Raw genomic sequence first — 22271 nt, forward strand, 5'->3', positions numbered from 1 at the left:
AGGACTACAGCGAGCTCGAAGTACAGTAACAAGAGATTGCCTCAAACTGTTCCATTTATTTTTTCTTCTGCTCTTTTCTGTCCCTATTTGCATGTGTGTATTATGTGTGCATGCTAGCATGGGCGCATCGTATATCCAAAGGTGTCAACCGTGTTAGAGTTTAAGGTTTAATAAATTTCATCTTCTTTAAACCAAAGAAAGCCTGTTTGGCAAAGAAATGAGCACATATAATTGGAAAGCAGTGAACGTGGATTCACAAAGGGGGAGCTCAAAACAGTGTGTTTAAAATTAAACCCGGTTACAATAAGACCAGATGAAGATAGTAACAGACCCCTAGACACCTTTCACACCTGGTTGTAACAGCTGTATATTCTATGTAATTGCATGTAGTAACTGTAAGCATCATTTTGTGTATGTGGAGTAGGGAGGTTGCATTTATGTAAGAGAATGACAAACAGTAGGTGTCAGCAAGAAGCAACTTTAAGCTTATTTCTTGCAACTCATCCATAATGTTGCTCATGGTTAATCAGAGGGTATGTTTTATAAGAGAAAAAAGTGTTATTCACAAAGTGTGATAGGGAAAGCACCTGAACTGTGAAATTATGAAGCAGCTCTATGCAGGACTTGAATATTTTTGGTGAAACAAATTACCCATAAGCAGAAACAGCCAAATAAATGCTCACTGGGTAGGGGAATGGAAGGGAAGTAGAATAAAAAATAAAAAATAGAAGCAAAGGAGAATATATAAAAGGACATAAATGTACGATGTTACAAAAGGTGGAGGCAAGAGGTATGTGGCACAGGGAAAGATGCAGTACAATTTAAAATCATGAATAATGTAGCTGGGGATTATTCTGAAAGTGGGAACTGTCTTCACACACACACACACACACAAAATAAATAAGCATTGATGAAAGCATTATAGAATGACGAAGCAACAGCAAAAAATACATTTATTGAATTAATTATAAAATTTGGCATGAAACTAGAAAATTAAGTAAATAACTACATGGGCTGTGTGACTAATACGCTGCCTTGAATAGAATGGAGAGGAATGGTGGGAAATAAATTACAGGTAGCAAATAGGCAGTCAGAAAATGAATTAAATGTAGGTAACTGAACACAGAAGTTGGGGAAATTAAGTTTACTAAAAAGCAGGAACAATTTATTGTATGTTGGCCATATGGCAGCAATGCACAGAAATAATGAAATAAATATGTGGACTTTAAGAAAGGAAAGCAGCCCTAAAGAATACATGGAGAAATGCAGACTGCCACAGAATTTGGAGATGCAAAATATATAAACAAATAGAACTGATAGGCCTCGACGTTTCAAAGAACTCCTCCCTTTTAAAAGGTAACTGCTCTTTTGCAGTAAAAATTCACATGGTGTAAACCGTAAAAATTGTCTTACTCAATGTAAATTCAAAGACTTTACATAGATAAATGATAGCAATGAGACACAAAGATAGAAAGGTGATTCAAAACAATTTGACAGCAAATTAATTGAATGCAGTATTTGCCACGTACAAAAAAAGTGTACAGTTGTCCTTACATCAATAGTTGGAAACACAAGCATGAAATGTAAAAAAAAAATGCAGAGGTACTCTGTATATTTTTTTAAAAAAGTTAGATAACTACTTCATTTTTGTAGAAAGTTAATAGGCAGATAATTATTTTTATAAAATCAGGGAAATTGACTTTCATGAATGGAAAGCAACCTTATCCGGAAAGTGGGGAGAAACAGCAAGAAATAAATGTAATAAGGCTGACAAAAAATGGGGAAAATGAATAAAATTTACTGCCATTATTCATTTTATTTAGTAAGATTGGCAATGGCAGCTGGCCCACTCCCCAGAACTTGAATTCCAATACACAACTGGGAGACAGTTTTAGAGGCACAACAGCATTGAAAAGTAATTACAGGTAAGTTCAATTGTAATTTAATAAGCAGGACAGTGTGCCCATTAAAAGTGTTACTTTTGTTTGCAAGTCTTAATACTTGTCACACAGTAAAGAAATTTAATAACATGCCAGCAACTTTCCCATAGCATTACCAATGGATTTTCATTTGTAATGGTAGAAAAGATAATGCGGTGTGTGGCAACAGTTTATATGGCAAGTAATGATTTCAGAGGGACGGAGAAGTAATTAAGGGGGTTGGAGAGATTAGGAGTTGTGGGCTTGGTGAATATTAAAGAAATTAATGAGGATGTTTCAGGATAGGTAGTAATTGATATACAATAATGAAAGAGAAGAGTAATGAGTATTTGAAGAGTAGAAGTGAAGGAGTACAAGTATTTGAGATTGGAGTAGTGTCAAGAATGAGGCCTGAGCATATATAGTCATATGGTTGGGAAGCAGTTATAGTTCAATGTTGAGGTTAATAATCCATTCAACAACTTCAGCTAATGCAGTGTGAATGGTTGTGATGCCACCAAGAATGGATCTCTCAGGGCAAGAATTCACTATGTGGGTGATGATCTAACTTGGAAGGCCATAGCCACAATTGGACTTATGTGCGAAGTTTTGGATGAGTTCAAGTTTATGGAGGGTGGAAAATGAGAAGCTGACCAGCAGAATGTTGGGATAGTCAAGTCTAGAGGCAACAAAGGCATGCATGAGAATTTCAGCAACAGATGAGCTGAGTAGGGTTGGACACAGGCAACTTTATAGATATGGGAGTAGTCAGTTTTGTGGAGGGAGTAGATATGCAGTCAGCAGCTCATCTCAGGTTCAGTCAAATAGGATGCCAAGGTTGTGAAGTTTGGTTCAGCCTCAGACAGCGGCCAGAGAGAAGGGCTCCTTGTAGGTCAAGGAGATGCAATTACCCAGTAATTGCGTGGTGCAAAAGGTTATCAGCCATATCAATCAACAATATGGGATTTATCCTTTTATAGGAACAGGAAATTAAGAGACACATGTGAAACAGGAACATCTGTAATTATGGGTGACTTTAATCTGCATGTAGATTGGGCAAATCAAATTAGTCACAATACCATAGAGGAGAAATTCTTGGAGTTTATACGGGATGGTTTTCTAGACCAATACGTTGACGAACCAACTGGAGAACAGGCCATCCTAGACTGGGCATTGTGTAATAAGAGAGGAATAATTGACAATCTAGTTGTGCGAGACCCCATGGAGATGAGTGACCAGAATATGACAGAAGTCTATCATATAAGATAGAGAGTGACATAGTTGATTCTAAGACTAGGGTCCTGAATCTTAGTAAAGGAAACTACAAAGGTATGAGGCGTGAGTTGGCTATGATGGATTGGGAAACGTTACTTAAAGGGACGACGGTGGAAAGGCAATGGCAAACATTCAAAGAGCGCAAGGATGAACTGCAACAATTGTTTATTCCTGTCTGGCGCAAAAGTAATAACAGGAAAGGTAGCCAAACCATGGCTTACGAGGGAAAGTAGAGACAGCATTAGATCCAAGGAAGAGGCATATAAATTCGCCAGTAAATAAACAGACCTGAGGATTGGGAGCAGTTGAGAATTCAGCAAAGGAGGACCAAGGGATTGATTAAGGAGGGGAAAATAGAGTATGAGAGCTAGCTTGCGGGGAACATAAAAACTGACTAAAATGTTTCTACAGGTATGTGGAAAAAAAATTAGTGAAGATAAATGTAGGTCCCTTACAGTCAGAAACAGGGGAATTGTGGGAACAAAGACATGGCTGACCAACTAAATGCATACTTTGGTTCTGTCTTCACAAAGGAAAACACAAATATCATACCAGAAATGTTGGGGAACACAGGGCTTAGTGAGAGAGAAGAACTGAAGGAAAATCAGTATTAATAGAGAAACACTGTGGGGAAATTGATGGGATTGAAGGCCGATAAATCCCCAGGGCCTGATGGTCTGCATCCCAGAGTACTTAAGGAAGTGGCCCTAGAAATAGTGGATACATGGTGGTCATCTTACAAGATTCTATAGACTCTGGAACAGTTCCTACAGATTGGAGGGTAGCTAATGTAACCCCACTATTTAAAAAGGGAGGTAAAGAGAAAGCAGGGAATTATAGACCAGTCAGCCTGACGTCGGCAGTGGGGAAAATTCTAGAGTCCATTATCAAAGATTTTATAGCAGAGCACTTGGAGAACAGTGGTAGAATCGGACTGAGTCAGCATGGATTTACGAAAGGGAAATCATGCTTGACAAATCTACTAGAAGTCTTCGAGGATGTAACTAGTAGAGTTGATGAAGGAGAGCCAAAGGATGTGGTTTATTTGGACTTTCAAAAGACTTTGACAAAGTCCCACATAAGAAATTAGCATGTAAAATTAAAGCACATGGGATTGGGGGTAGTGTATTGCGATGGATAGAAAATTGGTTGGCAGACAGGAAACAAAGATTAGGGATAAATGGATCTTTTTCCAAATGGCAGGCAGTGACTAGTGGGGTACCGCAGGGATCAATGCTAGGACCCCAGCTATTCACAATATATATTATTTAGATAAGGGAACTAAATGTAATATCTCCAAATTTGCAGATGACACAAACCTGGTGGGAGGGTAAATTGTGAGGAGGATGCAGAGAGGCTTCAGGGTGATTTGGACAAGTTGAGTGAGTGGGCAAATGCAGTATAATGTGGATAAATGTGAGGTTATCCACTTTGGTAGCAAAAACAGGAAAGCAGATTATCTGAACGGCTATAAACTGAGAGGGGAATGTACAAGAGCACCTATGTCTCATTGCATACCAGTCGCTGAAGGTCAGCATGCAGGTCCAACAGGCAGTAAAAAAAGGCAAATGGTATGTTGGCCTTCATAGCGAGAGCATTCGAGTACAGGAGCAGAGATGTCTTGCTGCAATTATACAGGGCCTTGGTGAGGCCACACCTGTATTATTGCATGCAGTTTTGGTCTTATCTGAAGAAGGATGTTCTTGCTATAGAGGGAGTGCAGTGAAGGTTTACCAGACTGATTCCTGGGGTGGCGGGACTGACATATGAGGAGAGATTGAGTCGGTTAGAATTATATTCACTGGAGTTCAGAACAGTGAGCAGGGGGTTGGGGGGGGGGGGGGGGGTGGTGGAATCTCATAGAAACCTATAAAATTCTAACAGGACTTGACAGGGTAGATGCAGGAAAGATGTGCCCGATGGTGGGGGAGTCCAGAACCAGGGGTCATAGTCTAAGGATACGGGGTAACTACTTATGTATTCAATTCCCCTCGCAATAAACAATAACATTCTATTAGCTTTCCTAATTACATGCTGTACCTGCATACTAACCTTTTGCGATTCATGCACTAGGACACCCAGATCCCTCTGCATCTTAGAGCTCTGCAATCTCTCACCATTTAAAATAATATGCTTCTTTTTTAATCTTCCTGCCAGACAATTTCCCACTTTCCCACATTATACTCCATTTGCCAGGTCTTTGCCCACTCACTTAACCTATCTATATTCCTTTGTAGCCCCCTTATGTCCTCTTCATAAGTCACTTCCCCACCCCTATCTTTGCATCATCAGCAAATTTGGCAATCATACTTTCAATCCCTTCATCCAAGTCATTTATATAAATTGCAAAAAGTTGAGGCCCCAGCACTGATCCCTGTTGCACACCACTCATTACATCTTGCCAACCAGAAAGTGACCCATTTATACCTACTCTGTTTCTTGTTAGCTAGCCAATCTTCTATCCATGCCAATATGTTAACCCCTACACCATGAGCTTTTATTTTCTGCAATAACTTTGATGTGGCAACTTATCAAATGCCTCTGGAAGTCGAAATACAATACATCCACCGGTTCCCCTTTATCCACAGCACATGTAATCCCCTCAAAAGAACTCCAATAAATTGGTTAAACATGATTTCCCTTTCACAAAACCATGTTGACTCTGCCTGATTACCTTGAAATTTTTCTAAGTACCCTGCTATAATGTCTTTAAATAATAGCTTCTAACATTTTCCCCATGACAGATGTTAAACTAGCAGGCCTGTAGTTTCCTGCTTTCTGTCTCCCTCCCTTTTTGAATAAAAGGAGCTACATTTGCTATTTTCCAATCTAACAGAACCTTCCCCGAATTTAGGGAATTTTGGAAAATTAAAACTAACGCATCAACTATCTCACTAGCCACTTCTTTTAACACCCTAGGACAAAGTCCATCAGGACCTGGGGACTTGTCAGCCCACAGCTCCAACAATTTGCTCAGTACCACTTCCCTGGTGATTGTAATTTTCTTGAGTTCCTCCTTCCCTTCCATTTCCTGACTTAAAGCTAATACTGGGATGTTACTTGCATCCTCAATAGTGAAGATTGATACAAAATATCTGTTCAATTCATCTGCCAGCTCCTTATTATCCACTAATAATTCCCCAGACTCACTTTCTATAGGACCAACGCTCACTTTGTTAACTCTTTTCTTTTTAAAATATCTGTAGAAACTCTTACTCTTTGTCTTTACATTTCTAGCTAACTTTCTTTCGTACTCTGTCCAATCTTCTGACCTGCCACCCATCTTTGTGCAATTGTAGGATTTTTCTTTAAGTTTGATACGATCTTGAATTGTTTTAGTTAACCACGGATGGTGGGTCCTACCCTTGGAATTCTTTCTCGTTGGAATGTATCTATTCTGTGTATTTTGAAATATCCCCTTAAATGTCTGCCACTGCATCTCTATTGGCCTATCCCTCAACCTGATTTGCCAGTTCACTTTAGCTGGCTCTGCTTTCATTCCCTCATAATTGCCCTTATTTAAGTTTAAAATACTAAGTCTTGGATCCATTCTTCTCTCCCTCAAACTTTTAAAAAATGCAACAGTGGTGCCAGATGGAGCAGGCAGTAGAATGAGCTGAATTTTAGCAGTGGCCACAGCAGGGCACCAACACCAACCATAGGGTGCAGGAGGCAGCAATGGGGGCAGGAAAATAAATAGGCAGCTTGCGGAACCCAGAAATTCGTGAAAAGGAGCTAGAAAAATGATGTCCGGATAAACAGGAAGAATGGGCTACCAGGCATTGGAGTAGCAGTGTTTGAGACCAGGTGGATGCTAAATACTAGAGGAGGGAGTGAAAAGAAACCAGCAGAGGTCAGGCCAGGCCAGTGGGAATGGGCTGGGATGTCAGGCCAAGGGGAGGAACAGAAATAGTGGTGCTCGACCTGGTTGTGGGTGACCACAGTCTGAAAAAGGGTGGGGGCAGTGGCAAGGTCAGCTGGAGGCCAGACAAGCATTAGCAACTAACACGGACCTAGACATGGACAGTGGCTGCAGGCCTCGGAAATGAGCAGGAGTGAAGATGACCCAGAAAAGGGGTCAGAAGTAGCACAGCAAAAAGGCCATTGACCTATAGGAGTTGTTGGAACTGGTATAGAGATCATGCCTCTGAATCTAGGGTGAAAAGACTGCAGACAGTAAATAAAACCAAGATTAGTGGGAGAAGACTGAGCAGCTCATCTCTGGAGATGTGGAAACAGCAGAGCTGATGAAGCCATGCAAAGTGATAAAGAGGTTTTCACCACCACCTAGTGGTGTGACAAGATAGTTGGTACAGAATAAAATGTCAAAATTTACTTTGGAATTTCCATTTATTAGAATTTAACAATGGTGGATGCACTCCAGACAAGATTTTTAAATAGTCCTACTAGCTCCCTCTTTTACCTTGCATCTTCATCCCTTGTCATTTAATCTCTTCTGCCTTTCACACTGTGACAGACCTTCCTTTTTGTTCTTTCCTCCCCTCCCATCCCAACACCTTTCCTACCTCTGTACTTGCTTAAAACCTGTTACATCTCTGAACTTTTTCCAGTTCTGATGAAAGTTCTTTGACCTGAGACATTAACTTTCTCTCTCCATAGATGCTGTCTAACCCAATTATTTCCAGCATCTGCATTAATCTTGCTTTTGTAAAGACCTGGATTGTCATTTGCCATATGTGCTGGTGATCCCAATAACTATATATGCACAAGTAGGATTTATGTGAGGACCTATAAAATTACTAATTATCCATACAAAATTCATATATTTGCAAGTTGTAGAACTTGCATTTATAATCATTGGTACATAGAGACATTACATGAATAAGTAAATCTATATTCATTAGGATACTTTCTCAAGTATTTGAATCTCTCTTGGGAATACATTGCACAATGAAACTAATATGCTTACCAATGTTCCTCTGAATTGCCCCGGTGCTTTATACCAAGCAACAGCATTTCCATTCTCACAGACACATAAATGGTCCATCAGGCCATTACAGTACAGGAAGCATTTTCCTATGATTAAAAATATATAAATTTTAAATTAGTAGAATTGTATAGACTGTCATGCACAAAATGTTGATGAATGCAACATGAAAAATGCAGTGATTAGAAACACTGATAGCACATAGAATAAAATCAATTTTGCAACAGATTTAATAGATTGGAACCAACTGTAAATACTATAGTTACAAAATACTTGCAGCAGTCTCCACAATTATTTTGGTAGACAAACATTCCCTGAGACATGGTAATGCTCTGCTACTCAATTAGGGAGACATGGAAAGGTGTTACTCTAGTTTGTCTCTATTAAATAAAAAAAAATTAGCTTGTACTTATTTTAGCAGTTACCTTTATAAAATGGAGTTCTCTGTGCTTGCAGCCGTATTTTTATAACATCAAATGGAGTAACTGAAAAAGAATGGAAAAATACTTATAAAGAGATTGTTTTGTAGCATATTTAGATGGTCATGTTCAAAATTATGGTTTGTTATCAACAAATACCAAGCACAAAACTACATGCAAAGTTGTGGCTTAATTCCCAACAGTAACAATTGCACACTGCATTTAACAAAGCAGAAAAACAGCCAAATTCAACCAATTATTTGAGAGTGAATACTGTTTACACAATACAATTATTTAATAAATATATGTTACTTTGACATTAGAAACAATTTCTAAACACTGCAATCTGCGATACAGAAAAATAAATGGTGTTGGAAATAAGGGTGATGAACTTAGAGCATGGATCAGTACTTGGAGCTACGATGTTGTGGCCATTACAGAGACGTGGCTATCACAGGGGCAGGAATGGATGTTGGATGTTCCGGGGTTTAGATGTTTCAAAAGGAATAGGGCGGGAGGTAAAAGAGGTGGGGGAGTGGTATTGCTAATCAGGGATAGTATCACAGCTGCAGAAAGGGAGGTCATCGAAGAGGGTTTGTCTACTGGGTCATTATGGGTGGAAGTCAGAAACAGGAAAAGGAGCAGTCACTTTGTTGGGAGTTTTCTATAGACCCCCCAATAGCAACAGAGATACGGAGGAACAGATTGGGAGGCAGATTTTGGAAAGGTGCAGAAGTAACAGGGTTGTTGTCATGGGTGACTTCAACTTCCCTAATATTGATTGGAACCTCCTTAGTGCAAATAGTTTGGATGGAGCAGTTTTTGTCAAGTGTGTCCAGGAAGGTTTCCTGACTCAATATGTAGATAGGCCGACTAGAGGGGAGGCTATGTTGGACTTGGTGCTTGGCAACAGACCAGGCCAGGTGGCAGATCGCTCGGTGGGAGAGCATTTCGGTGATGGTGATCACAACTCCCTGACCTTTACTATAGTCATGGAGAGGGACAGGAGCAGACAGGATGGGAAAATATTTAATTGGGGGAGGGGGAATTACAATGCTATTAGGCAGGAACTGGGGAGCATAAACTGAGAACAGATGTTCTCAGGGAAATGCACGACAGAAATGTGGAGGTTGTTTAGGGAGCACTTGCTGCGACTGCTGGATAGGTTTGTCCCGATGAGGCAAGGAAGGGATGGTAGGGTGAAGGAACCTTGGATGACAAGAGATGTGGAACAGCTAGTCAAGAGGAAGAAGGAAGCTTACTTAAGGTTGAGGAAGCAAGGATCAGACAGGGCTCTAGAGGGTTACAAGGTAGCCAGGAAGGAACTGAAGAATGGACTTACGAGAGCTAGAAGGGGACATGAAGAAGTCTTGGCGGGTAGGATTAAGGAAAATCCCAAGGCGTTCTACACTTATGTGAGGAACAAGAGGATGGCGAGAGTGAGGGTAGGGCCGATCAGGGATAGTGGAGGGAACTTGTGCCTGGAGTCGGAGGAGGTAGGGGAGGTCCTAAATGAATACTTTGCTTCAGTATTCACTAGTGAGAGGGACCTGGTTGTTTGTGAGGACAGCGTGGAACAGGCTGATATGCTCGAACAGGTTGAGGTTAAGATGGAGGATGTGCTGGAAATTTTGAATGATATGAGGATAGATAAGTCCCCGGGGCCAGTCGGAATATACCCAAGGATATTACGGGAAGCGAGGAAAGAGATTGCTGCGCCTTTGGCGATGATCTTTGCATCCTCGCTGTCCACTGGAGTAGTACCGGATGATTGGAGGATGGCAAATGTTGTTCCCTTGTTCAAGAAAGGGAATAGGGATAACCCTGGGAATTATAGACCAGTCAGTCTTACGTCAGTAGTGGCCAAATTATTGGAGAGGATTCTGAGAGACAGGATTTATGATTATTTGGAAAAGCATGGTTTGATTAGAGACAGTCAGCATGACTTTGTGAGGGGCAGGTCATGCCTCACAAGCCTTATTGAATTCTTTGAGGATGTGACAAAACACATTGATGAAGGAAGAGCAGTGGATGTGGTGTATATAGATTTTAGCAAGGCGTTTGATAAGGTTCCCCATGGTAGCTCATTCAGAAAGTGAGGAGGCATGGGATACAGGAGAGGTTGGCTGTCTGGATACAAAACTGGCTAGCCCATAGAAGACAGAGGGTGGTAGTAGATGGAAAGTATTCAGCCTGGAGCTCGGTGACCAGTGGTGTTCCTCAGGGATCTGTTCTGGGACCTCTGCTCTTTGTGATTTTTATAAATGACTTGGATGAGGAAGTGGAAGGCTGGGTTAGCAAGTTTGCCGATGACACGAAGGTTGCTGGAGTTGTGGATGGCGTGGAAGGCTGTTGTAGGTTGCAACAGAACATTGACAGGATGCAGAGCTGGGCTGAGAAGTGGCAGATGGAGTTCAACCTGGAAAAGTGTGAAGTGATTCATTTTGGAAGGTCGAATTTGAATGCAGAATACAGGCTTAAAGACAGGATTCTTGGTAGTGTGGAGGAACAGAGGGATCTTGGGGTCCATGTCTATAGATCGCTCAAGGTTGCCACCCAAGTTGATAGGGTTGTTAAGAAGGCTTTCATTAACAGGGGATTGAGTTTAAGAGCCGCGAGGTTATGCTGCAGCTCTATAAGGCCCTGGTTCGACCACACTTGGAATATTGTGTTCAGTTTTGGTCGCCTCATTATAGGAAGGCTGTGGAAGCTTTAGAGAGGGTGCAGAGGAGATTTACCAGGATGCTGCCTGGACTGGAGGGCATGTCTTACGAAGAAAGATTGAGGGAGCTAGGGCTTTTCTCATTGGAGCGAAGAAGGATGAGAGGTGACTTGATAGAGGGGTACAAGATGATGAGAGGCATAGATAGAGTGGATAGTCAGAGACTTTTTCCCAGGGTGGAAAGGGCTATCACCAGGGGGCATAATTTTAAGGTGATTGGAGGAAAGTTTCGGGGAGATGTCAGAGGTAGGTTCTTTACACAGAGTGGTGGGTGCGTGGAATGCGCTGCTAGCGGTGGTGGTAGAAGCAGATACATTAGGGAGATTTAAGCGACTCTTGGATAGGTACATGGATGATAGTAGAATGAAGGGTAGGTAGTTAGTTTGATCTTCGAGTAGGTTAAAGGTTCGGCACAACATCGTGGGCCGAAGGACCTGTACTGTGCTGTACTGTTCTATGTTCTATATACTGCCTCTGACATCAGCTTAAGGGCAATGACATTTTCAACTCAAGCCAAGCAAAGTTCGAGAGGAACAAACAAGAGCAAAGAATTTGCTATGACTAGCACAGCACATCTCCCAAGCCTTTATCCAAGAAAGAGCACAGACGGGCAGTTTACGTGGAAGTGGAAAAGGCTTTCAACAAGGTATGACAACGTACTGTGATACAACATCTCCTGCAAACTTTCACAATTTTTGTTATAATCTACCTTTCCCCAATTTGGGGTCACCAGGAAATTTCCAAGTCCATACAGACACACATAATTAAACTGAAGTCTAAGCATTTGTGTATATATTATCAAAAATATAAAAAGTAAATGCATGTTCTAACCAATCAATGAAGTCATAAAAGCACCAGAGCATGAAGCTATCATTTGCTGGATAGGCGTGATTCCATTTACACCAAGGTGCGACTGATTCACCATTTTGCTTTATTCCACTGCACAGAAAAAGAAAGTATGACATGAGATAAATGATTCCAAAACATGGAAAAAATAGCAATTCCAGATTCTTGTACTACTGTTACGAATTCTATTTAGTACTGGTCTCCACATCTCTCCTCCTATAATATTCTCCTGAAAACCCACCTCTTTCAACGAAGCTTTTGTCACCGGTCCTAATATCTCCTTGTGTCTCAGTATGAATCTTTTTTTGATAACTCTGTGAAGCACTTTTGAGATAATTTTACTTTAAGGCTCTATTTAAATGCCAGCTGTTGCAGTTGAAACCTAGTCCCAGGAGGTGAAAAGCCACCGTCTAATCCAATGCACAACTCAGTTCCCAAATTAACTCATCATTAATCTGGTTGCAAAAACAAAATGAGAGTCACAATTAGCCAATTAGACTACAGCATTACAGATTATAGCAATGCAAGTCCTGTCCATAAAAAAAAGGACAAATCCAACCTAGTTAATTAATGCCCCATAAAATCAAAGATGATGGACAGAGAGTCATCCAAAATAATAGGAGAAAATACTCAGCAATAACCCGTTCACTGATGCTTTGGATTCTGCCAGAAATCACTCAGCTCCAGGTGTCATTATAGCCTTGGTTCAAATGATGTCACAAGAGCTGAATTCCTGAGGTAAAATGAGACTAACTGCATTTGACATCAGGGCAACATTTGACTGAGTGTGGTACTGAGTAGTCCTAGTAAAACTGAAGTCAATACAAACTGTGCAAAAAACTCTCCAAAGGCTGGTGTCATACCTAGCATGAAGTAAGATTTTAGTTGTTGGAGGCCAAACATCTCAGCCCTAGGGCATCGCTGCAGGAGTTTCTCAGGGCAGCCTCCAAGGTCCAATTACCTTCAGCTGCTTCATCAATGACTATCCCTCCATCTTCTTCTTCTTCTTTGGCCTCCTTGTCTTGAGAGACAATGGGTAAGCGCCTGGAGGTGGTCAGTGGTTTGTGGAGCAGCACCTGGAGTGGCTATAAAGGCCAATATTAGAGTGACAGACTGGTGCTGCAGAAGAAATTGTTTGTCGGGGCTGTTACACAGTTGGCTCTCCCCTTGCGCTTCTGTCTTTTTTCCTGCCAACTGCTAAGTCTCTTCGACTCGCCACACTTTAGCCCCGCCTATATGGCTGCCCGCCAGCTCTGGCGATCGCTGGCAACTGACTCCCACGACTTGTGATCAATGTCACAGGACTTCATGTCGCGTTTGCAGACGTCTTTAAAGCTGAGACATGGACGGCCAGTGGGTCTGATACCAGTGGCGAGCTCGCTGTACAATGTGTCTTTGGGGATCCTGCCATCTTCCATGCGGCTCACATGGCCAAGCCATCACAGGCGCCGCTGGCTTAGTAGGGTGTATATGCTGGGGATGTTGGCCGCCTCGAGGACTTCAGTGTTGGAGATACGGCCCTGCCACCTGATGCCAACGATTCTCCAGAGGCAGCGAAGATGAAATGAATTGCGATGTCGCTCTTGGCTGACGTACGTTGTCCAGGCCTCGCTGCCGTAGAGCAAGGTACTGAGGACACAGGCTTTATACACTTGGACTTTTGTGTTCTGTGTCAGTGCGCCATTTTCCCACACTCTCTTGGCCAGTCTGGACATAGCAGAGGAAGCCATGCGCTTGTTTAATTCTGCATCGAGATACAGGTTACTGGTGATAGTTGAGCCTAGGTAAGTGAACTCTTGAACCACTTCCAGAGCGTGGTCGCCGATATTGATGGATGGGGCATTTCTGACGTCCTGTCCCATGATGTTCGTTTTCTTGAGGCTGATGGTTAGGCCAAATTCATTGCAGGCAGCTGCAAACCTGTTGATGAGTCTCTGCAGACACTCTTCAGTGTGAGATGTTAAAGCAGCATCGTCAGCAAAGAGGAGTGCCCTGATGAGGACTTTCCGTACTTTGGTCTTCGCTTTTAGACGGGCAAGGTTGAACAACCTGCCACCTGATCTTGTGTGGCAGAAAATTCCTTCTTCTGAAGACTTGAACGCATGTGAGAGCAGCAGGGGGAAGATCCCAAACAGTGTAGGTGCGAGAACAGAGCCCTGTTTCACGCCACTCAGGATAGGAAAGGGGTCTGATGAGGCGCCACTATGCTGAATTGTGCCTTTCATATTGTCATGAAATGAGGTGATGATACTTAGTAGCTTTGGTGGGCGTCCAATCTTTTCCAGTAGTCTGAAGAGACCACGTCTGCTGATGAGGTCAAAGGCTTTGGTGAGATCAATGAAAGCAACATAGAGGGGCATCTGTTGTTCACGGCATTTCTCCTGTAGCTGGCGAAGGGAGAACAGCAGGTCAATGGTGGATCTCTTTGCTCGAAAGCCACACTGTGCCTCAGGATAGACACGCTCAGCCAGCTTCTGGAGCCTGTTTAAAGCGACATGAGCGAAGACTTTCCCCACTATGCTGAGCAGGGAGATTCCACGGTAGTTGCTGCAGTCACCCTCATTCTTATAGAGGGTGATGATATTGGCATCGCGCATGTCCTGTGGTACTGCTCCCACGTCCCAGCACAGGCAAAGCAGTTCGTGCAGTGCTTAAAGTATAGCAGGCTTGGCCCTCGATTATTTCAGGGGTAATGCCATCCTTCCCAGGGGCTTTTCCACTGGCTAGAGAATCAATGGTATCACCGAGTTCCGATTTTGTTGGCTGTACGTCCAGCTCATCCATGACTGGCAGAGACAGGGCTGCATTGAGGGCGGTCTCAGTGACAACATTCTCCCTGGAGTACAGTTCGAGGTAGTGTTCCACCTAGTGGTCCAATTGCTTGCGTTGGTCAGTGATTGTGTCCCCTGATTTAGATTTGAGGGGGGCAATCATCTTGATTGGCCCAAAAGCTCTCTTAATGCCATCATACATTCCTCTGATATTTCCTGTGTCAGAGGCCAGCTGAATATGATGCATAGGTATTGCCAGTAGTCGTTTGCGCAGCGCCTGGCTGTTCTTTGTGCCGCGCTTCTGGCAGCTTTAAGTGCTACGGATGTTAACTCGCTGGGGGCTTTCTTGTAGTTCAGCAGTGCAATGCACTTAGTGGCTATGACTGTTTCCAGCTCTTCAAAGTGAGATTGAAACCAGTCTGCATTCCGCTTCACACAATTGCCATAGGTGGTCATTGCTGAGTCATAGATGGCGTCTCTGATGTGGGCCCACTTGGTCCCTGCATCCCCTGTGGGAGTGCTTTGGAGGGCTTCTTCAAGTGAATTTAGAAACTTACGTAATAGCTGTGGATGAGGAATTCGGCTAGTGTTGATGCGTGGGCGGCCCTTCTGCTTGGAGTGATGCAGCTTCTTTGGTTTGAGGCTAACCTTGCTGCACACCAGGGAGTGGTTGGTGTCGCAGTCTGCACTGTGGAAGCTGTGTGTGATTTGAACGCTGTTTAAAGAGGCTCACCTTGTGACGATGAGGTCCAGCTGGTGCCAACGACGTGATCTTGGGTGCCTCCAAGAAACCTGGTGACAGGGTTTGGTGTGAAAGAATGAGTTGGTGATGCAGAGGTTATGATAGGTACACAACTCAAGCAGTCTCCGTCCATTCTCATTCATCCTTCCAATGCCAAAGCGCCCAAGGCAGGAGGGCCATGAGTCATGGTCGGCCCCAACCCTGGCATTAAATTCCCCCAGCAAAAATAGGTGTTCGGTGTTGGGGATGCTACGAATGATATTATGGAGTTCCTCGTAGAACTGGTCTTTAGCTTCAGGTGGGGAGCAGAGTGTTGGAGCATAGATGCTGAGTAGGTGTACTAGACCAGAGTCGGATGGACAGAATGGGTTCGCAGCCATTTGAGGGTGGCTCTATCATGCTGAGCAAAGAGTTTCTGATGGCAGAGCCCACTCCGTGCTGTTTTGGTTCTTCAGGATCCCTACCCTGCCAGAAGAAGGTGTAGTCTTGCTCCCCTAGTGATCCGCTCGCAGGGAGGCATGTCTCCTGAAGTGCTGCAATGTCCACATCGAGTCTACTGAGCTCATTGTAGATGATGGCAGTCTTCCGAGAATCGTTGATTTGTGCAAGGTCTTCCGACAGGCCAGGACACATAGTTCTGACGTTCCAGCTTGCAAAACGAAGGGCTGGTACCTTCTTTCCTTTTTTGGTCATGCTATTTGGTGCGGTGTTACAGTCCACTTGTCGGGCAATGACCCGGAGCTCCAAGCACCCATTGAAGCAGGTGGACTGTGGCGGGACAGAACCTTACTGACCGGGGGCTGCCCGGTTTGAGGCGGGCGGTAGCTGTCCAGTGAGATGTGATGACCTCTCCCACCGACAAAGGCAACCCGTGGCGCCCAATCTCTACGCCAATTGAGCTGGACTTATAACCCGTAACTGCTGCCTTCCGTGTTAATTTGGTCACTGTGAGGCGACAATGGAGTGACCGCTCCATGGCACATGCCTGGGCAGATGTATGGAGGTTGTGAGTTGCCCAAGCGTCAAAGTCACCCTCTTGGCCTTCCTGGTGGGGTCCAAAGGCGTGCAGAGCACGACATTTGGCACCAGTATGGCTGCAGGAACTGCCGGAAACATGCCAAAGGTGACATATGACCGCCTTCGGGGTTCTGCTCCGGATTTTCTGTTTGCCTTGTGGGCATCTCGGGAGAGACCAAGGCTGTGGGGTTGTTAGGGTCCCTACACAAGTTCCGAAGAAGGGTCACTGATCCGAAACGTTAACTCTGCTTCTCTCTCCATAGATGCTGCCAGACCTGCTGAGTATTTCCAGCATTTCTTCTTTTTATTTCAGATTAGTTTAAAATTAATGTTTCCTATGATGAAATTACTATGCCTTATTCTTGGCAGGTAAGGTTTTCATGACACCTCCATCCTCAGTGGAATGAAATGCCATTTTTAGAAAAGCATTTTATTAAATTAGGCTAGAGAGAGAACAGCAAGTACTGGAAAACACATACGCATGTCTCATTCATTCAGAATTCCTAAAAATTTGTTACCGCCTGTCTTTTCTTGGCAGCAGTGCTGCTATAAACTGCCCTCTGGCATCCCAATAAACATGAGATTTTTGGGGAAATTTTTCAGTTTGCACATTTCCATAACTGCCTAGGGTGTCTTTGCTCCTGTTGAGGTCTGCAAGGGGAGGGTTAGATTTAATTAGCCCTAAGTTGGAGTTCTGCTCAAGAGAATCAGTAGTGGGGGAATCCATTCTGAACTCTGTTTTGATGAGTCATGCAAGGGCTTTCCACCTTAGGGGATGGTTGGTTCAGTTTTCTCTTGACTGTGGGGCGGATTCTTTGCTAATCTTCCCTTTATCTCATGGGACACTCCTGTTTGCGGGTATTTGTCCAGATTCTACTGCGCTCCCCTGCGGCACTTTGACTAGGTGAGGCATCACCCTCATGATTTCTCTGCCCTCTTGATGACATTCTTTGTCTCTGCAGGTTTCTGTAAATGCAGTCAACCACGCTGGTGGGGTGCTTCTGGTGCCTTCATTTACACAGGAGGATGTGGGGTCTAATGTTTCAAACATTGAAGTTGGCTGACTGAGCAGTTGGGGGTTTCCATTTGGGATTACTCTTGGATCTCCTTTAACCTGTCCTCTTTGTCCCTTTTTCCCTCTAACCTTTTGCCAGCCTTGTGCCCGTCTGTCCACTTTTGTTCTCAGCAGGGATCCCTTACAGTTCACCAGCCCTCTGCTGGAGGGTCCTCCTAACACCGAAACAGGGCATTGGGGTGCACATTTCACTGTCAGTTGGGGTTTCCCCTCAACCTGGCACATGTGGCAACTCCTACAGTACTCCACCACATCTCTGTAGAGTTTTGACCAGTCAAACTGCTGTCTTATGCGGGCTTTGGTTTCTCATATAGCATGATGTACAGCCACTGTAATCTTATGGGCCATTCTTAATATTTCTCTCTGGTACCTCTGCAGCACCACTCCCTGGTGAACCACTGTCCACTCCTTGCTCTCAGGTTTGTGAGGAGAACGCCACTTCCTCATCAGTACCTCATTCTTTAAATAGCAGCAGTCAGGGACTCCCTCTGCTTCAATTTCAGACTGGGCAGCCTGTACTAACTCCCTCAATACTGGGTCAGCTCGCTGAGCCTCAGCTGGGGAAGATTTTAATTCATTCCCTGCCTCTTCTACTTTTCCAAAGAAAGTCTCAGACAGACAGACCTCATGGTCATTTTCCTGCAGTGCCAGTGCAGTCTCCTCTGGGGGAGCTAGTTTGGTCATGGCCCGATTCGCTACACAAGCAGGGAAAGCTACCACCTTCGCGCCTGCCAGATCATTACCTAGGAGCAAGTCAACCCGCCCACAGGCAAACCAGGGACAATCCCTATGGTCACCGGTCCCGAACTGGGTCACATTCCAAGTGCACCCGACGTAAAAGGTACTGCCCTCCAATACCATTTACCACCATTCTGGGTATTTACTGCACTCTCTGGGGGGAAAAGTCAGGCCTTTTCCCAGTTAAAAGGATCTAGTGGACCCTGTGTCCCTGAGGATTACTATGGGCTTGCTTGCCCCACTCGAGGGTTAAGGGGTTACTCTCCTTTTAGACACAAAATCTTGATATCTTCTGGAATCCTATTACATTTTTCTGCACCTACAACAGTAGGTTTCCTGGGCCTTACTACTGTTGCAGTTAAAGTCACAGCTTGTTCTGCTGTGCTTTCCATCAGGGTCACTTCTCCTTCACCGAGCAGGTGTGCCCTGATTAACCTTACAGGTTTTCCCCGTGGTTTCCAGCAGTCAGCTCTTAGATGACCTGCTTTACAATGGAAGCACACAGGTCTCCGGGTCTCACTCCTACTTACAGCAATATCCCTTTTAGCTGGAGGAGAACCCCTTGTATCTCCTGCTTTTCTCTCTCCCACCTTCCCTATCACCTTCCCACCCTTAGTCTTTTTCAGATCTGTCGGGGTGGTTAGGAAAAGGTTTTCCCCTGGGGAACTGACATAAATTAAAGCAAACTCATCAGCCAGAACTGGGCTTGTCAGGAACTTTTTGTTTCTCAGCCATTGGTCAAAAGTCAGTTGCTTACTTCTCTCAAACTCCAAGTAAGTTTGATCAGCTTGCTTCTTGAGAGTTTGAAATTTCTGGCAACAGGCTTCTGGTACTAACTCATATGCCCTGAGGATAGCATTTTTTGTCAGTTCATAACTGGAGGAACTCTCATCTGGCAAGAGGGAATAAACCTCATGTGCTTTTCCTGTTAGCTTGCTTTGTAACAAGAGAGTCCAAGCCCCAGCTGGCCACTTTAACTGCCTTGCAAGTTTTTCAAAAGATGCAAAAAAATGCTTTCATGTCTCCCTCATTGAATTTTGGGATCAGCTGCGTAAATTTTAACAATTCAGTACCCAGCCCTGAATTACGATCCTCCATATTGGTCATGCTTTCACTGGGGTTACTCTGTCACCCCCTAGTTAACCCAAGCCGCCTCTGCTCTCTATCCTCGCATTCCTTCTGGAAGGTTCTTTTTCTTTCCTGTCTTTCTTCTCTCGAGGTTTAAGTGGCTTCAGTGGATCTGGAAATTCGTGAGGGAGAGTGTGCCAGGGAGAGACCTTCCATCTCTTGTCTTCAAATTATTCTGTGAACACAATTCAAAACCAAACCTGTGCCAGCAGGTTAGTCACGTGAACAGCTTTTTAAAAAAAAAACACTCCTGCGTTTTTGTGGATTCTTCATCTTAGCAGATACTCTCAGTGGCTGGGTTGGGGTGGGGGGAGGGAGAAATTAAATGCAGGCTTTTTACATATTCAATGTCTGGTGATCATTGGGTTAATTGGATCAGGGAGCATTCCATTGTTTTCTCCAGGCAACTGTCTCTTAAAATGTAAATGTTTCCAGCCACTGCTGTGATGTCTTTAAACAAGTCATCTTTTCAGTCCAACAACTGTTTAAAATAAATGGTTCATGACAAAATTAATATGCCTCATTCTTGGCAGGTGGGGTTTTCATGACAAGCACCTTCAATGTGATAAAATGTCCCAAGGTTCTTCACAGGTTACAAAATGTGACACCAAGCAATAAGGAGAAATTAGGGCAAATGGTCAAAAGTTTGGTTAAGAAAGTAGGTTTTAAGGCATGTCTTAGAGGAAAGAGAGGTATAGAGCAGAAAGGTTTAGGGAGAGAATTCCAGAGCTTAGCGCCTAGGCAGCTGAAGGCACAGCCACCAACTGTTTCATTTTCAAGAAAGAAAATGTAGTAATATGAGGCAGACTGATGCAAGCTTAAAACTTGTAGTTATTTAAACAATTAAGACCTCAAATTTAACAGTACCCACCTTTACAGAAATCATGGAAAGTCTTGACAAATGCCCAGGAACTACAAATAGATCTCAGAACACAACCACTGTCAACAATTAAGTGTTGTGCGCCTGCAGTTTACTGCAGGGACTAAGAGGTCAAGTGACAACCAACTTTAAAAAAAAACAAAATCTTTGTCCTGGGATGAAAGATTTCAATCACTATTGTGCTTTGCATAGTGAGAGGTAAAACTGAGGGAACGAGTTTAGATAATACAATATAAAACAAAACAGGAGCAACATCTCAGTCACTTCACAACCCTCGTAGTCTAATCAGAAAAGTTTGCTGGCAGGAACAGATTCAACATTCGAATCGGATTAATTTATTCATGCATCAAACTTTCAACAGACTTGGAACAAAGCAGTACTCTTGCTTAGTGCCAGAGTCTGCATTCCTTTAATAAAAGGGATCTTCACTGAAGCAGGTATACAAATCTCTGATGAAAACCTGTGGGTATTTTAATCAAAAAAAAAACCTACTTCATACTGGAGTTCTCACTCTTCATAAACATAAAAGTTGCTATCCAGATAACAAACAGTGGCTGAGAAAGATAAATAAAGATCCACCTACTCCTGCATGAAAGGAGTGTCTTCCTGATGCAGCTGAGTTTTATTTTTGACACACAAACTGTTAAACCAAGGTGACCTTGCTGATAGGACTATCTGTACCTTGCCATGTACGCAACTCAAAGTCTCCCCACCGACTGTGCTAATGCATTAATTCTTTACAGAATTAATGGCTGTGTTCCCATCAACAAAACCAATAAACTTGGCATAGATTTCCACTGCTCACAAAACAGACGGCTGAAATTGGACTACGATTTGCTTCTTAGCCCTTCTTGGCTTAATAATCAAAGGAAATGGCGCTTAAAGCATTGTCTTACATGTACCTTTTTTAACAAATTAAAATATATTTTAGTTCATCAAGGTGAGCAATGCCATTAATGAGGAACTGAACTTACCACTTTTGGTACCCACTATTTGTATGCACTCCCAAATCAGACACAGCACATTCTGATGGCCCCTAGGAATGATGCTGGGGCAACACTTCTTCACTATATATAAAAGGGACCTGGATTCAGGAACAGAAAGCTATATTGACTGTAAATGGCACTATGCTAAGCCACGAGGCAAAGGGAACTGAAGCATAGAGCAGAAAGTTGGAAATAGACATATGAAGCTTAAATGATCAAGTAGAACAAAGGTTATTGCTAAGTATATTGGTCTCAATTTTAAAAACCAGGACAAGGTTAAAACCATATTATTAATACAACTACAGCTCTACATAATATTTGTATGAAAATGATCCCACAACTTAGGAGGGAAATATTCAAAAACTAAGAGTATATTTTAATCTGATGGTTTGCTATAGAATTAAAATTATGTGCATTAACCTATTTACTCAAAATTGCTATATAATAAACATTTTCATTCCTATACAGCAAGAGAAAACTGTGCTACATCATTCAGATTTTTGCAACTGGCATGAGAATTAAAAACATATAGGTGAGATGTCTTTTGAAGAAAAATACTTCAGTTTTAAACGGAAACTTTTTTTTTTGGTAAGTGACATTTGATAGGCGAGGCAAAAACTAGGGATATCAAAAGAGCTTCAAGAACTTATTTAAGTGATTGCATAACGTTATTTAAAATGCTGAATCATGACAAGACGGTATTGGACGGATAGTGCAAATTAAGTTACTTCAATTCGTTCAGTGCTGGTTGGGGAACGATACTCACTTTTAGCTGCAGCAACGTCAAACTAGCGTTTAGAATAGA

General features: G+C 43.1%; 1 protein-coding gene across 2 annotated transcripts in view; it reads right to left on the minus strand.

The window, feature by feature from the left end:
• The window catches only part of LOC137348033 (mitochondrial glutathione transporter SLC25A40-like), a 64217-nt gene that overhangs the window by 41538 nt on the left and 408 nt on the right, over positions 1-22271 (minus strand). For both annotated transcript variants that reach the window (XM_068013127.1, XM_068013136.1), the window contains exons 2-4: positions 12115-12222; positions 8568-8627; positions 8125-8231 (exon numbers count right to left, since the gene is read on the minus strand). In XM_068013127.1, coding sequence (XP_067869228.1) covers positions 8125-8231; positions 8568-8627; positions 12115-12208 — 261 coding nt within the window. In that variant the 5' untranslated portion in view covers positions 12209-12222. The remainder of the gene's footprint in view (positions 1-8124; positions 8232-8567; positions 8628-12114; positions 12223-22271) is intronic.

Source organism: Heterodontus francisci, chromosome 2 (genome assembly GCF_036365525.1).
Source record: "Heterodontus francisci isolate sHetFra1 chromosome 2, sHetFra1.hap1, whole genome shotgun sequence".
Taxonomy (NCBI): Eukaryota; Metazoa; Chordata; class Chondrichthyes; order Heterodontiformes; family Heterodontidae; genus Heterodontus; species Heterodontus francisci.